The sequence below is a fragment of the Oncorhynchus masou genome, chromosome 14, assembly GCF_036934945.1.
Source record: "Oncorhynchus masou masou isolate Uvic2021 chromosome 14, UVic_Omas_1.1, whole genome shotgun sequence".
In the NCBI taxonomy this organism is placed as follows: Eukaryota; Metazoa; Chordata; class Actinopteri; order Salmoniformes; family Salmonidae; genus Oncorhynchus; species Oncorhynchus masou.
Window position 1 is genome coordinate 24,880,898 of NC_088225.1, and position 17,038 is coordinate 24,897,935.

General features: G+C 41.3%; 1 protein-coding gene across 3 annotated transcripts; it reads right to left on the minus strand.

The window, feature by feature from the left end:
• Positions 1-99: 99 nt before the first annotated feature.
• Positions 100-17,005, minus strand: zgc:113333 (beta-N-acetylhexosaminidase). 3 transcript variants are annotated; one of them, XM_064986991.1, is made up of 14 exons: positions 16,868-17,005; positions 13,521-13,616; positions 13,061-13,319; positions 12,328-12,437; positions 11,990-12,077; positions 8,943-9,107; positions 8,436-8,619; positions 8,116-8,187; positions 4,382-4,586; positions 3,870-3,952; positions 2,234-2,309; positions 1,801-1,899; positions 1,552-1,641; positions 100-1,384 (listed from the first exon to the last, which is right to left on the minus strand). In XM_064986991.1, exons 2-14 carry the CDS (start codon positions 13,604-13,606, stop codon positions 1,192-1,194), a joined length of 1,710 nt encoding a protein of 569 aa, XP_064843063.1. In that variant the 5' UTR covers positions 13,607-13,616; positions 16,868-17,005; the 3' UTR covers positions 100-1,191. The 3 variants fall into 3 exon arrangements, with proteins under 3 accessions (XP_064843063.1, XP_064843064.1, XP_064843062.1); XM_064986992.1 differs by lacking the exon at positions 16,868-17,005 and adding an exon at positions 16,235-16,657 and having other exon boundaries at positions 8,122-8,187; XM_064986990.1 differs by lacking the exon at positions 16,868-17,005 and adding an exon at positions 16,235-16,653.
• Between the last annotated feature and the right edge of the window lie 33 nt (positions 17,006-17,038).

Here is a 17,038-nt window from a genome sequence, read left to right on the forward strand (position 1 = left end):
GTTTCGTCAGAGAATGTGCTTCTCTCATACCAACCAGATTTGATACTTGGTATTTTTAAACAGTACCCACGTTTACCGAAGCAATGAAATGAAAATAAATCTTGTGCGTATGAACCCCATTTATTTAAGCTCTCAGAATTCACATACCAGAATCAAATCATATAAATCTATGAATCAATGAACTTTTTAGGCTATGATAAAGGAAACCAAAGGTGACCAAAACTTGAAATATGATACCATAACCTACACATCCAGGGAACTGTCAGAGATCCTCTTTAAAGAAAATATCAAGTATTAACAATAAAATAACAATAATCAAGTTAAACACTTGATAATCAAGCATAATCAACTAATATGTGCAAAATACACAATCTTCAATTTGTAATGACTGCACAATTAATTTGTAATGACCAATATTCAACAATGTTGTACAATCAGACAGTGTTTTAACCTGAGACTGTGCAGCAGCATATCAATAGAACATAAAGAGCTACGCTCTAAAGGCATGTTAACATTGCAGTATAAATATAGACTGCATGAATCTTACAGTGCAATTTGATCATAACAGGATCAGTCCTCCTTTCTGTAGTCTTCATATTCAAGCATACACTTAAGCATACACTTAATAATTAATTTATATCTGCTCATAACTCATAGACCATCCAAGTCCCCCATGCTAAAATTCCAAGCAGTAAAAAACATATTATACCATGGTTACTGGCAAAACCCTTAGTTGCATTATTATGTGGCAACAGGGAGGATCTAGAAAAAACATATACAGGAAACCTATAATGATAATGCAATACAGACAGTGTTATAACAGAATGTTAGTCTCATCAGAACTCTCCTCTACAAATAAACAAACATACAAAGAAACAGATGGTGCAGATTCTGCTGTGCAGATTCTGCTACCATACTGTATACAAAGAGCATGATTTTCAATGTAAATATGAGCCATGTGACACGTTACTATTCAGCACAATCAAACAGTTAATGGCTTGTAAAGCCAGAGAGCCAAATTGTGGACCCTAGTTACAGGCTACAACTAGCACCGGCATAACTATGGTCCAGAGTATTTCCTGGTCAAGTTGCACAGTCTTGAAAAACTCCTTTAGACATACCATCAACAGGTACTATATGCAAAGTTACAACCCAATGGCATCAGGTCTGGAGACTGTACAAGACCAGTTACTATAAGGTCTTCAGTGACTTGGGCTGTCCGTTCAGTTTTAGGATTCGCTCGGCATCCCGGGCGTTCTCTCTCAGTAGATCCATGTTGGCGTTGACATTCTCCTCCATCCACTCCTCCACTGTGTCTGGGAAGTAGATAGCCTCCATCTCCATACGGAAGTTCTCTATGTACGTCTCCCACTTATCCAACAGTCTGGAAGAGGAGACAAGGGTTTAACGAACGAAGAAGAGGCACTTTTTATTCCATTGTCCTCCAAGTGGCTGAATATCTCTCATACATCCAGATAATGTCTCTGTGGCGTTAATGATGAAGAGAAAGGTGATGGCTAACCATCAAGAATTTAAAAAAGCAATACTTACTTCTTCAGCTGACCTTGGAAGAATCCTATAATTCTTGGATTTGCAAAATTATATTTTCTGTGGTAGCGACTGAAACCCCCTTTGATGTGGCTGTATGAGATAATCATCAGATGAATAGACAATAAATTGTCATCAGAAAAATATATGGTATTTTCTTTGCATCTGAATTACTTCTTTGCTTCTAATTACTTAAGCTGTATTCTTCATACTCTGGAATCACAAATAAAAATTGAAGCGATGGATGCTTACTAGTGTTTCATGAGGGCATCCACCTCCTTCTGCAGGTTTGTGTGAATGTAAAACACCATGTGGTAGATCTGAGAGCCTGAGAAGGCTCCACTCCCCTCACTACAGAGGCAGACAAACAGGAGAGAAAGGTCAAGCACTTTACCAAACAACATATGTTTTGTTAAGTTCACAAAGCTAGGCATTTCAAGTAAACCATATGTGACATGGTACAGTTCAGGTTGACTTAAGAAAAGAATGTAGCCACACACTCTTGCTCTGACACAAAAGAGAAATCACCAAGTTCCACCTCCTCACCAACTTTCAGGTGTACGTTTTCCTTTCTCTAGAAAATTGCAATTGGTCTTTCTCATAATACCAAACAGTATTTCAGTTGAAGTTGACTCACATTTGATTAAATAGTACTGTTATACTACTAGCTGAGACTACTACTAACCAGATATCTTTCTCCACCTTGATGTTGCAGCCCAGTATGTGGTGAGCCTCCATCTTTGCATTTTCATCAAATGCACCTGTCCAACAGACGCATGTATAATGTTAGTGACAAGACCAGTGTACTGTAATACTTTACCGATCTCATGTCCGTAGTGGACACGTTCTTCGGAGAGCTGTATAATGTTAGTGACAAGACCAGTGTACTGTAATACTTTACCGATCTCATGTCCGTAGTGGACACGTTCTTCGGAGAGCTGTATAATGTTAGTGACAAGACCGGTGTACTGTAATACTTTACCGATCTCATGTCCGTAGTGGACACGTTCTTCGGAGAGCTGTATAATGTTAGTGACAAGACCGGTGTACTGTAATACTTTACCGATCTCATGTCCGTAGTGGACACGTTCTTCGGAGAGCTCACAAACTGCACAACACTTCTGAGTAAGAAGCTTTGGTTCATTTCATTATATTCACTAGTTCTGTCAATTGCTTTATTGTCTTTTGTTTGGAGCACATGTCTGGTTTCTCAGTCTTGTAAATGTTGAGTGCACCCACGCTCACATAGTGCCAGGATAGGTGTGGTTTATTGTATTTAAAGAACGAAATCGACTCAACAACTATCTTTTGGTATTTTTTCATTACTCTACTGTTGATACAGTCCCTATGTTTTTTTGTCAGCAGTCAAGTTTTCAAGATATAGGATTTTCAAGAAGCAGTGTCACTTGCCACATCATCATGATGATGATACGTTTTGAATCATATGATGCATTTTCCAAAATATCGTTTTTGAGTGTATTCTTCCTTTAAGTGTCCATTTGGGTATGTTCTCATGAGTTCTGGTTGAGGATTTGTTTGGGGAGGCTGCAACTGAGCCTAGCAGACCCCACCTGTTAGAGCTCTGCTACCCAACCCAAGCCCGGCTGGACCCGACATTATACATCGGGTTAGGGCCGGATAGGGCCTGTTTTTTCATCAATAGCTAGGGTATAGGCAGGACTTGGGTATAACTAAACTGATCACTATCATTTTCAAGCTGAGCCATTTGCGTGTGCTTTGCTGCGCAGCACAGTCATATCTGACTAAGATCATAACAAGGTGTAAGAAGTGCTTCAACCTCATCAAATATAAGCCAGGAGATAATTTCACAGGAAATAATAATGTTCCTAGAGTTTTGTCAGTGTTAGAGTGATGAAAAGTAGCTTACAGCTAACTGCTGTCTCATGTCTCTTCATTGAGCAGAGAAGCCCAAGTGGAGCTGTTGTGATGGATATTCCGTTATTTCTGACTTCTGGTTTCGGGCAGAGGGCTGGGCCTTACATTTGGCAGAAGCAATCAGGCCTGGGTAGGGTAGGGCCTGAATGTCACGGGCATGGGTAGGGCTTCAAATTCATGCCCGTGCAGGGTTCTACCACCTGTGCCTTTATGCTTAGGATAGTTTTTGCCTGTTAGGAGGCTTTTCTTTTTGAATACTGACATTTTAAAGTCAGACATTTGCAAATATATCAACATGTACATGTATCACCATCATCAACAGCACTGTGCAAATAGAATAAATAACACAAATTTGCACCTCTACCTGCCTGCCTCCTGATGAATCTTTGTCCTTATGACTGCGAGAAGGTTACCCTGGCACTTACCATGCTTTAAGCTCTGTAGACACATAGCCAGGGAGGGAATGCCAACTGGGAGGAGTTCACACAACACGGTATGGTGCTCAAACCTGGAGGGTAAAATATTTCAAACACTTTTGTGCAACACTTCATAACACAGACACACAGTAAAAGACAGGATCATCCTGTTGGTTTAGTTTAATGGGCCAACGGAATGAGTTATGAGTCAAGTAATCTAGTTCAACTATATAACATCATGCCTTATACAGTATTTCTTCTGCATGCTCTGGTTTAGTACACACACTTTGAACATTACCAAGACATCAGTATCAGAGACAATTGTGGTTGATTAGTGTCAGGGTTGCAAAATTCTGGTAATTTCCCCCAAATGACCAGATTTTCCAGAAATCCCTATTGAAAGATTCCTGGAATCAGAAGGGAATAAGCATGAAATCCGGAACCTTCCAACCAGGATTTCTGGAAAACCTTGGAATTTTGGAAAAGTAACAGAAATGTTGCAACCCTAATCAACGTCTTACCTCTGCCATCCTGTTAGCAGGATGCCATGGAGGGTTATGGAGGGGTATTTGGTCATAGAGTTCATGACCTTTATCCAGGACAGATGGTTCTGTAGCTGATAGTCAAGAGGGGTCCATCGCTGGTCAATACCTGTGCCCCCTTTAAATGCACTGGCGAACCATATACCCTTGAAACCGGCCTCATGGTATCTAGATATCAATGTTCCTGTTCAAAATAAAAAACTATAAAATGGGGTATTGGTAAACATCATATTTTCCCTCTCTTATTCAAAAGCTGTAAACAGTTTTAAAATGGTCTAGATTCTCTGTAATAACATTTGCCCCACCGAAGACATTCTTTAAAAAAGTATACTCGGTCATAACATACTTTATATGGACAAATAAAATTCATAAAATAAAAATGTGACATCTTTTTCAGTCAGAGGGTGGTTTAACCTTCCAGAATTGGAACTGTATCAACTTGCTACCCAAGTCGTGACATATAGTTGAACTCACTACAGAGGAACAATGGGAACATATTGAAGATGCACATGCTCATCCCCAGAATCTTTTCATGTGTCTATTTTTAATTAAAGGATAAAGCTAAGAACATTAACAACTTCATAGTTAAGAACACTTTAACAATATGAAGAAAATGAAATGTATTCTATAAGAACCAATATCACTTCCATAAAATTCAACCCTATGGAACAATCCTTGGATAGCTTTTCAGAATTCACCAATAAATAGGTCCACATAGAAAACTAAAGGCATAGAAACTGTAAATGACTTGGTAACAAGAAATACATTTATTTCCATGACAGAATTAAAAAGCCATTTTTGGACATCAGAGCAACCTTGAGGGAATCTTATTTGAGTCATAAATGGATGTTCATATGATAGGTAAGATATAGAAAACCTTGCAGAGTGCCTATCCAACTGACAATCTCTTATTATTTTTAAACTGTTGGAACCAAGACTTAAAAGGAACTGACATTCAAAACTGTAATATCTTATGCTTCACGGAGTCGCGGCTGAACAACAAAACTATCAACTTACAGTTGGCTGGTTATACGCTGTACCGGCAGGATAGAACAGCTGCATCTGGTAAGACAAGGGGCGGCGGACTATGTATTTTTGTAAATAACAGCTGTTGAACAATATTTAAGGAAGTCTCGAGCTATTGCTCGCCTGAGGTAGAGTATCTTGTGATACGCTGTAGACCACACTATCTACCTAGAGAGGACTAAGATCGAATCGTACTACACCGGCTCTGAAGCTCGTCGGATGTGACAGGGCCTGCAAACCATTACAGACTACAAAGGGAAGCACAGCCGAGAGCTGCCCAGTGACACAAGCCTACCAGGCGAGCTAAATTATTTCTATACTGCTACATGGCAAATAACACTGAAACATGCATGTGAGCACCAGTGATCACGCTCTCTGCAGCCGATGTGAGTAAGACCTTTAAACATGTCAACATTCACAAGGCCACAGGGCCAGACGGATTACCAGGATGTGTACTGCAAGCATGCGCTGACCAACTGGCACGTGTCTTCACTGACATTTTCAACCTCTTCCTGGCCGAGTTTGTGATACCAACATGTTTTAAGCAGACCACCATAGTGCCTGTGCCCAAGAACACTAAGGTAACCTGCCTAAATGACTACCGACCCGTAGCACTCAGGTCTGTAGTCATGAAGTGCTTTGAAAGGCTGGTCATGGCTCACATCAACACCATTATCCATGAAACCCTAGACCCACTCCAATTTGCATACCACCCCAACAAATCCACAGATGATGCAACCTCTATTGCACTCCACACAGCCCTTTCCCAACTGAACAAAAGGAACACCGATGTGAGAATGCTATTCATTGACTACAGCTCAGCATTCAACACCATAGTGCCCTCAAAGCTCATCAATAAGCTAAGGACCCTGGGACTAAACACCTCCCTCTGCAACTGGATCCTGGACTTCCTGAAGGGCTGCCACAGGTGGTAAGGGTAGGTAACAACACATTCGTCCTCAACACATGGGCCCCTCAGGGGTGCGTGCTCTGTCCCCTCCTGTACTCCCTGTTCACTCATGACTGCACGGCCAGGCACGACTCCAACACCATCATTAAGTTTGCAGATGACACAACAGTGGTAGGCCTGATCACCGACAACGATGAGACAGCCTATAGGGAGGAGGTCAGAGAACTGGTCGTGTGGTGACAGGACAACAACCTCTCCCTTAACGTGATCAAGACAAAGGAGAGGACTACAGGAAAAAGAGGACCGAGCACGCCCCCATTCTCATTGACGGGGCTGCAGTGGAGCAGGTTGGGAGCTTCAAGTTCCTTGGTGTCCACATCACCAACAAACTAACATGGTCCAAGCACACCAAGACAGCCGAGAAGAGGGCACGACAAAACCTATTCACCCTCAGGAGACTGAAAAGATTTGGCATGGGTCCTCAGATCCTCAAAAGGTTCTACAGCTGCACCATCGAGAGCATCCTGACTGGTTGCATCTCTGCCTGGTATGACAACTGCTCAGCCTCCGACCGCAAGGCACTACTGAGGGTAGTGCGAACGGCCCAGTACATCACTGGGGCCAAGCTTCCTGCCACCCAGGACCTCTATACCAGGCAGTGTCAGAAGAAGGCCCTAAAAATTGTCAAAGACTCCAGCCACCCTAGTCGTAGACTGTTCTTTCTGCTACCGCACGGCAAGCGGTACCGGAGTGCCAAGTCTAGGTCCAAGAGGCTTCTAAACAGCTTCTACACCCCAAGCCATAAGACTCCTGAACATCTAGTCAAATGGCTACCCAGACTATTTGCACTGCCCCCCCACCGCTGCTACTCTCTGTTGTTATCATCTATGCATAGTCACTTTAATAACTCTACTTACATGTACATATTACCTCAACTAACCGGTTCTCCCGCACATTGACTCTGTACCTGTACCCCCCTGTATATAGTCTCACTATTGTTATTTTACTGCTGCTCTTTAATTACTTGTTACTTTTATTTCTTATCTTATTTCTTATCTGTATTTTTTTTAAACTGCATTGTTGGTTAGTGGCTCGTAAGTAAGCATTTCACTGTAAGGTCTACCTACACCTGTTGTATTCGGCACATGTGACTAATAACATTTCATTTTTTGATTTGTTTGCCTAACGAATTTAGTTAACGAAAATATACACTTAATCCAGTATAAAAGAATGTATACATGTCTTAAGTGTAAAACTAAATATGACTCAATAATCAATGCTTTCTGGGAATGCTATACAGTCCAAAGGTTATTGGTGGAGCTAGAAAGTTGGCATGTTATAAGTATTACAATGTCAACTTACTTTTAACCCATCTGTCTGCATATCTCAAGACATATGGCATATGGGGGTGTAGTGAGATACAATAGGCTGGACAATTCTCTCATCACTCATCTTGAAAAACATGTACTAAAAACTTGGGAATCAATCAATCCGCCATCATTAACACAATGGAAAATCTCATGATTTATTATTTAAATAGCATGGGCGACCGAAAAAAAAAACAAATTGGTACAATTTAAGGCCATGTGAGAAAAAAAGGATGCAGGCACTAGGGATTGGGGTGTGAGCATGTGAATCTGGGCAGATTAACTCTAGTCAATGTTTGTGCGCGTCCGTAAATTGTTGTTCGTAAGTGTGTTTGTATCTGGGGTGGAATTTTTGAATAAAAAAAATATTATTACAAAAGAAGTATTAATGGCTGAAAACATAAACATACCAATACCATCTGTATCCATTTTCTTCAAATAGTTCCATATTGTTGGGGAAGCAAGATCCTGCAGGCCTGACTCTAGGGGTATGAAAGGATGAACAATCAGCTATAGAGCAATTAGTCAGACACTTAGTGGGGTTTATAATTTCCATTGTAATGCACATGGCATAATTCATTGTAATAAACATGGTATAAAGTTTTAAAATAAAGATATAACATAGAAGCACTTGTGTGTCCTGAAGTCAGTCAGTTCTAATTAGAAAAACATACATTCATTTAATCAATCCACAGTACAATAGTACTGCTAGGAGATCTCATCATCACACCTTTAATAGTGGCAGGGCTGATCTTCCTCAACATGTCATCCCACAGAATCACTCTGACCCCTGACCGTCTCTCTGTGATGAAACGGGCCAATGACACTGCATGGTTCAGGAACATTTTCCCAACATCCCCCTTGTTGCTATGTAACCAGTTTTTAGAGTCCTGGCTCTCTCCCAGACCTCTCACCTGAGGAACATGGAGACACACACACACACACACACACACACACACACACACACACACACACACACACACACACACACACACACACACTGTATTATGAATGGAACTATACAAACCAGGGGGTATGAAAAATGTAGGCCTATCTCATTGGTATGATAACAATCTACTTGCACTTTATTTGCATATCTCAATATCCTGCTGAGCTGAAAGTCCTACAGACAGATACAATTACATACATTAGTAGTGTTCTAGTTCATACACATACAAACACACGGCGTACACACACACACAAAATCATGCACGCACGCACACACCCACCCACAAACCTCATCAGCCCCCATGTGGAACCAGCGTGCGTCAGGGTGACAGTCCATGACCTGGGAGACCATGTCCTTGACCAGAGCCACAGAGCCAGGATGGTGGGGGTTCAGACTGTTAGGGAAAGCCCTCACCTCCCTCAGGTGGAAATACCTCTCATGCTTCAACACAAACTATCAAGAGGAAATAACAAGAGGACAGATTAAAGAGGAGATTTGTGGCATACTTTTTACCCCACAGGCAACAGTGGTTCAATTTCATTACACAATACAATGGAATAGTATCACTCAGAGCCATATATTTAGATATTTAGTGCAGTCATCAATGAAAATGACCATTCCAAGGAATATATAGTTATTCTTGCTTTTCTGGTATGGATAGAATATGAAACAAGTGATCCGCTTATTTAAGGTCATGATAGCCTCAGGAGAGACTGAGGAACCAATATGAGTATAATACAAACAGACCGGCTGTGTAGTGTTTCAAGTTTAAGTTTTATTAGTCGTAAGGAACGGAATACACATAGTATATATCATCCAATGAAATGCTTACTAGCAGGTTCCTTCTAGACAATGCAACAACAATAAGAAATAATAAAACCGTATGGAAGTGGCGTAGCGGTCGAAGGCACTGCATCTCAGTGCTCGAGGCGTGTGACAACCCTCCCACTCTGTCTGCCCAATTCTTTCTCTTTGCTCTTGTTTTCCTTAACCTCTTGATGCTATGGGGGGCGCTATTTCATTTTTGGATGAAAAACGTTCCCGTTTTAAACAAGATATTTTGTCACAAAAAGATGCTCGACTATGCATATAATTGATAGCTTTCGAAAGAAAACACTCTGACGTGTCCAGAACTACCAAGATATTTTCTGTGCGTGCCCTAGAACGTGAGCTTCAGGCAAAACCAAGATGAGACGGCATCCAGGAAATGAGCAGGATTTTTGAGGCTCTGTTTTCCATTGTCTCCTTATATGGCTGTGAATGCGAGAGGAGTGAGTCAACCCTTTCTGTCGTTTCCCCAAGGTGTCTGCAGCATTGTGACGTATTTGTAGGCAGATCATTGGAAGATTGACCATAAGAGACCACATTTACCAGGTGTCCGCCCGGTGTCCTGCGCCGAAATTGGTGCGCAAAAGTCAGCTGCCAGTATTTTTCCATGGGATTCAGAGAGGAAAGCAAGCTTCCACGAACGATATATCAATGAAGAGATATGTGAAAAAACACCTTGAGGATTGATTCCAAACAACGTTTGCCATGTTTCGGTCGATATTATGTAGTTAATTCTGAAAAAGTTTGACGTTGTAGGTGACTGAATTTTTGGTTCGTTTCGGTAGCCAGATGAAAGGTAGAAAACGGAACGATTTCTCCTACACACAGACGCTTTCAGGAAAAACTGCGCATTTGGTATGTAACTGAGAGTCTCCTCATTGAAAACATCAGAAGCTCTTCAAAGGTAAATGATTTTATTTATTTGGTTATCTGGTTTTTGTGAAAATGTTGCGTGCTAAATGCTACTCAAAATGCTATGCTAGCTTTGCATACTCTTACACAAATTAGTCAATTTCTATGGTTCAAAAGCATATTTTGAAAATCTGAGATGACAGTGTTGTTAAGAAAAGGCTAAGCTTGAGAGCAGACGCATTATTTTCATTTTATTTGCGATTTTCAGAAATCGTTAACGTTGCGTTATGCTAATGAGCCTGAGGCTTTAGTCACGATCCCGGATCCGGGATGGGGAGTTCCAAGAGTTAACTGACTTGCCGAGTTAAATAAAAATAGATAAAATAAGAATAAGAACGTAAAATAAATGGCTCAGTAGAATAAACATTTTACCATAGGTATAATAGACTGAGGAACCAATATGAGAATAATACAAACAGACCAGCTGTGTAGTGTTTCAAGTTTCAGTTTTATTAGTCGTATGTACGGGATTCACATAGTATATATCATCCAATGGAATTATTACTAGCAGGTTCCTTCTAGACAATGCAACAACAATAAGAAATAATAAAATACAAGATTACGAACATAAAGTAAATGGCTCAGTAGAATAAACATTTTACCATAAGTATAATACAGGTAGGCACAACTTATAGTCCAATATTTACACGTGTTTTGGTGAAGGGGGGTTGGGGGGCAAGTGTTTAAATAGTGCAGCATTTAGTGTCGGGTAAATGCTGTTTACGCAACTTTCTTATTTTGTGCGGGCGTTTACCCACCTTTTGCGGAAATATTTTTGTATTTATTTTTGTATTTTACCTTTATTTAACCAGGTAGGCTAGTTGAGAACAAGTTCTCATTTACAATTGCGACCTGGCCAAGATAAAGCAAAGCAGTTCGACACATACAACAACACAGAGTTACACATGGAGTAAAACAAACATACAGTCAATAATACAGTATAAACAAGTCTATATACGATGTGAGCAAATGAGGTGAGATAAGGGAGGTAAAGGCAAAAAAAGGCCATGGTGGCGAAGTAAATACAATATAGCAAGTAAAACACTGGAATGGTAGATTTGCAGTGGAAGAATGTGCAAAGTAGAAATAGAAATAATGGGGTGCAAAGGAGCAAAATAAATAAATAAATACAGTAAGGGAAGAGGTAGTTGTTTGGGCTAAATTATAGATGGGCTATATACAGGTGCAGTAATCTGTGAGCTGCTCTAACAAATGGTGCTTAAAGCTAGTGAGGGAGATAAGTGTTTCCAGTTTCAGAGATTTTTATAGTTTGTTCCAGTCATTGGCAGCAGAGAACTGGAAGGAGAGGCGGCCAAAGGAAGAATTGGTTTTGGGGGTGACCAGAGATATACCTGCTGGAGCGCTTGCTACAGGTGGGTGCTGCTATGGTGACCAGCGAGCTGAGATAAGGGGGGACTTTACCTAGCAGGGTCTTGTAGATGACCTGGAGCCAGTGGGTTTGGCGACGAGTATGAAGCGAGGGCCAGCCAACGAGATGCATTGAAAGTATAGGGAGCATTACGTTACTCACTGTGAACAGCGTAACCACCTATTTCTTCCCCCACTACATCACTGATACAGTATCCCTGACTTACCTCGAGGTGTCCAAACACTTGCACTAAAGGAATCAGTTCCAGCTTGTTGAGTTTGGCTAGGCTCTTTATCTCCTCTATATCTTCCATACTGTTTAACAGAGAACACAGAGATATACAGCAGACTGTTCATCATCGTGACACATATCTAAATAGAACACCAATAATCCAATAGAAAGGTAATACAGGTCTCTATGAATTGTCCATCCTCGTTCTGACTTAGTTTTATCATCAGGATCAGGAGTTTTTCTTGTGACATGCAATCTGACAAGGAAAACTCCAGGCCCTAGTTTTTTCCTATCAATCATAAATTGACTGAGACATCACCATCTGGTGCTCACCTGTAGGCATACGGTGACCTGAGAATGGTCAGGTTTCCATGATAGGGAAACATGTCCTCGTACTCTAGCAGAACACCATCAGCACCCAGAGAGGAGAAGAGCGGGAAGATCTGGAATGGAAACGTCACAATGACTTTGGTTCTGGTGGATACAGCTGTTATACTGCATGTTTTTCAATTCAATTCTAATGCTATACTATATAATCAAGACTACCCATATGCCAGTATCTCCATTAAAATATACGTCTTAAAACCTTTTACTGCAGTGGGAGAAATCAGGGTCACACAGAGTGTTTCTTTGTAGTCTTAAACAATTCTACTTTGAAACAAAAGTAATACACCTCACACACATGGTTACGGACTTCAAAAAAGAAGACACCTGTACCATGTCAGATATAGAGTTGAAATGTATTACGTTGGGAGTTTGCATCCACATGACACTTTATATACGTACATCACAGAACACTGAAATAAAACAAAACCGTTTGATATAGAAACACTGAATTTTTTTATGTTTATTAATTATTAAATGATATGAACAACATTCCACCCATCAGGTCACTAGGTCATTTGACTGCAAGGAAAGGGATACACCTTATAAAGAATACATTTACATTTGAGTCATTTAGCAGACCAGTCATTTAGCAGACCAGTCATTTAGCAGACTTATCCAGAGTGAGGCCCTGCAAATAACATTTTTGGGGGATCCACCTCAAGGAGAGAACTTTTCTCACCTGCTTCATGTATTTGACTTTGGGTGCAGCACCTTTCAGATCCAGGTGCACTATTCTTGCAGGGCCTTTGCTGGTTTCCAGAGGTGCTGTGCCTGCTTCTTTTTTTACTGGAGGCTCTGGAACCTCTGGTTTCTGGGCCCAGTTAAACAAAGAGTTTATGTCCTCTGACTTGTGTACAGTAACAGCCTCCATCACCTTTGGCCCCTGGTGCCAAAATGAGCCAGGATCCATGATGGCCAACTTCTGTTTCCTTTCAGTTCTGGAACAAGACAGATTTAAACAGTAACTTTTTTTATTTCCTTCTGAAGACTAATAAAGGCTTGAGAAAGTTTTAATAAAATAATCTCAGCACACAGACCAAACGGCTGACCCAAGAGGCCAAGAAAAACACAATATTATATCATTTAAGTCTACAAACACATCACTGAATGAGGATTGTGCCCATGGTAGGATGTCTCACCTGTATTCCGAGAGCAGAAGTTTGACAGCAGCAACAAGCACCAGACAAAGCACAACAGCTCTGAGGGCCTGCCTTTTTGTTACCATGGTGCTTCAGCTGACAGAAAGAAATAGAAAATAGTATTTCAAGTTCATTTTCAAGTTCAAGTTTTTAATAATATCCACATGGCAGTCAAATACGCAAAAGCCATGACAGGGAGACATAGTGGAGTGGTGGCAAGCAGTTGCTCCCGACGCCACTTGGGTACATTGCAGCATCCACTGAGAGGCTCTTGAAAATGAACTCAAGCTTACAGACAATGTCAAATGTGATATAGCGAAGCATCTGAGTGAGAGCATTTCCGCAGGTACTTTCCCAAAACGGACAACACAAACAACTGGATTAGTTATCCCTTTAATGCCCTGTCTCCCTTCCACTTACCGATATCTGAACAAGAGAGCCTCATCGAAATTGCAACAAGCGGTTCTGTGAAAATTTTAATTAATCAGAAGACACTGCCAGATATCTGGATAGGGCTGCGCTTAGAGTTTCTGGCCTTGTTAAGACACCGATGCCCTTTGCAACCACGTAACTATGTGAGAGTGGATTCTCGGCCCTCACTAGCATGAAAACTAAATACAGGCACAGACTGTGTGGAAAATGATTTAAGACTGAGACTCTCTCCAATACAACCCAACATTGCAGAGTTATGTGCATCCTTTCAAGCTCACCCTTCTCATTAACCTGTGCTGAGTTATTCACAACTGTTGATGAACACATTTTTTTGTATTTATTTTTGTATTTTACCTTTATTTAACCAGGTAGGCTAGTTGAGAACAAGTTCTCATTTACAATTGCGACCTGGCCAAGATAAAGCAAAGCAGTTCGACACATACAACAACACAGAGTTACACATGGAGTAAAACAAACATACAGTCAATAATACAGTATAAATAAGTCTATATACGATGTGAGCAAATGAGGTGAGATAAGGGAGGTAAAGGCAAAAAAAGGCCATGGTGGCGAAGTAAATACAATATAGCAAGTAAAACACTGGAATGGTAGATTTGCAATGGAAGAATGTGCAAAGTAGAAATAAAAATAATGGGTGCAAAGGAGCAAAATTAATTAATTAATTAAATACAGTAGGGAAAGAGGTAGTTGTTTGGGCTAAAATATAGGTGGGCTATGTACAGGTGCAGTAATCTGTGAGCTGCTCTGACAGTTGGTGCTTAAAGCTAGTGAGGGAGATAAGTGTTTCCAGTTTCAGTGCTTTTTGTAGTTCGTTCCAGTCATTGGCAGCAGAGAACTGGAAGGAGAGGCGGCCAAAGAAAGAATTGGTTTTGGGGGTGACTAGAGATATACCTGCTGGAGCGTGTGCTACAAGTGGGAGATGCTACGGTGACCAGCGAGCTGAGATAAGGGGGGACTTTACCTAGCAGGGTCTTGTAGATGACATGGAGCCAGTGGGTTTGGCGACGAGTATGACAGGGGAGGGCCAGCCAACGAGAGCGTACAGGTCGCAATGGTGGGTAGTATATGGGGCTTTGGTGACAAAACGGATTGCACTGTGATAGACTGCATCCAATTTGTTGAGTAGGGTATTGGAGGCTATTTTGTAAATGACGTCGCCAAAGTCGAGGATTGGTAGGATGGTCAGTTTTACAAGGGTAAATTTAAGGAATATGGATGTAGCCTGCGGCCCCTCTTGATGAGGTCCGTTTTTGTGTGGCTTCCACCCCTATCAAGGTTGCTCATCCATGCTGTACACTATACTTGCTTGTTTTGTCACGTTAACTGAACACAATTAAATCACTTGCAACCAGGAAATGGCCCGCTACCGATGTCGTTATTCTGTGAGCTGCTCCAAGCGGCTGCGCGCTCTTGCTGCCTGAAAGAGGGGTGAAAGTAATGCGGTCCAGTACCGTGTCCAGGCAAAATAAATAGAGGGGTTACGCCGTACCAGTACCGGTCAAACATGAGCCTATCAAAATAATTAAAACAACATGTCAAGGAAACTGTAGGCTATTACACCACTTTTTTATCATAACCGCATGTCAGAGGCGTGAATATGTGAGCAGCCTACTCTCCAAAATGCGTTGCTGTTCGACGAGCACACTGACATGGAGTGGACGACACACGAGAGTCGCGCGGACAGCGGTGGGCGCATACATTCGAGCCTAAATACAATTGCCACATGTCATTATACAATTGTTGGTGTTTTGTGTAATAGATGTATGTTTCCATTCACCACTGTTTGTTTGGAGGCTGGCAATATGTTGCGAGTGGAAATAGGAGGTCCCGTACCGGGAATAAATTAATTTAACTTTCACCCCTGCCTGAAAGACTGTATTCGGTTATAACTAGGCTATGTGTGCTGCGCCCCTGCGAACATACCTCACGTACTTTGAGATTGTGTAGTATACTTTGTGCATGATTTCACTATTATACTAGCCTACATAATTGCTACGGTGTATACCGCCACTACACTAGGCTACTTTGATATGCATCAGTGTGGATAAAAAATTGGTAGCCTATTTGCAATTCCCACTTGGAAAAAGTGGATATACTTCATATACCTGCGTATTGCCTCCACTACAGCGCTGCCATTGTTATGTTCAATATAAATGAATTGCATGAACAGTAGACTATCCAACTTCACGTGTGTCAACGCATCAACTCAATGACGATTTATATTAACACGTAGATGGCGGTAGGCCACAAGAAATCCTTACCCCGCGAAGAGCGTGCTTGTAGTTTGTTGTCCTAATGTTTCCGCACTTACAATTCCCGGGGAAAAAAGGAACTTGAACACCGAATGTTGTGGAAGGTCTACTGTACACGAAATGCACGACAACTTTCAACGAACTTCCGCGTTACACTAGTGGCACCTCGGCACACACACTACCCACTAAGCTATAAATGAACGCACCCACCCAGCAATTAATAATAAAATAGCACTGCGAAAAGATAGCGCTCTGTGCAGCAGAATATACTAGAGTAGAGAGAAGTTGCACCCATCCTCACATAATTAAATCATCCAGGCTAGTAAATGGACTTTTATCTGATCTGTCCACGTATTGTTTGACGTGTGGGAAATAAGGCACGCGCATTGTTATCATAATCTTTGGAATAGCTACTGTGCCTGTGTTTCATGCATGGAATTGGTCTCAAAAATTCGACCCCAGGCAACAATCGGGTTACGTTGCATTCGTTTGACAGTTCACGGCTCGGGGTCACACCGCACTGTGGGTCTCCAAATGAAAAGATTACGGAAATCATGAGGCATCGCATCAATGCCATGCTGTGGACAAGTTTGCCCTCTTGTAGAGAATGACAGGGGCATAGATTTTATGGAATACACTCACATTGTAGAGCAGACATGTCGTGAAATATCAGAGTTGGCCAATTTTTACCAAAATCTGGTAAAACGCATAATTCAAAATCCAAGTCGTCCTATGATTTGTCTCTTCTCCCTCCTTCCCTCGTATTGCACTTTTGTTGTTATGACTACGAGGTCGTAAATCCGCCATGTTTTC

What these genes read in the sequence shown, in the direction of transcription:
- zgc:113333 (XM_064986991.1), bottom strand. Translation starts at nt 13,606, where the DNA reads ATGGTAACAAAAAGGCAGGCCCTCAGAGCTGTTGTGCTTTGTCTGGTG. An exon ending in CTTCTGCTCTCGGAATACAG is followed by an intron (nt 13,320 to 13,520) that starts GTGAGACATCCT and finishes GTCTTGTTCCAG; the next exon opens with AACTGAAAGGAAACAGAAGT. An exon ending in AATGGATACAGATGGTATTG is followed by an intron (nt 4,587 to 8,115) that starts GTATGTTTATGT and finishes TATTTTGAACAG; the next exon opens with GAACATTGATATCTAGATAC.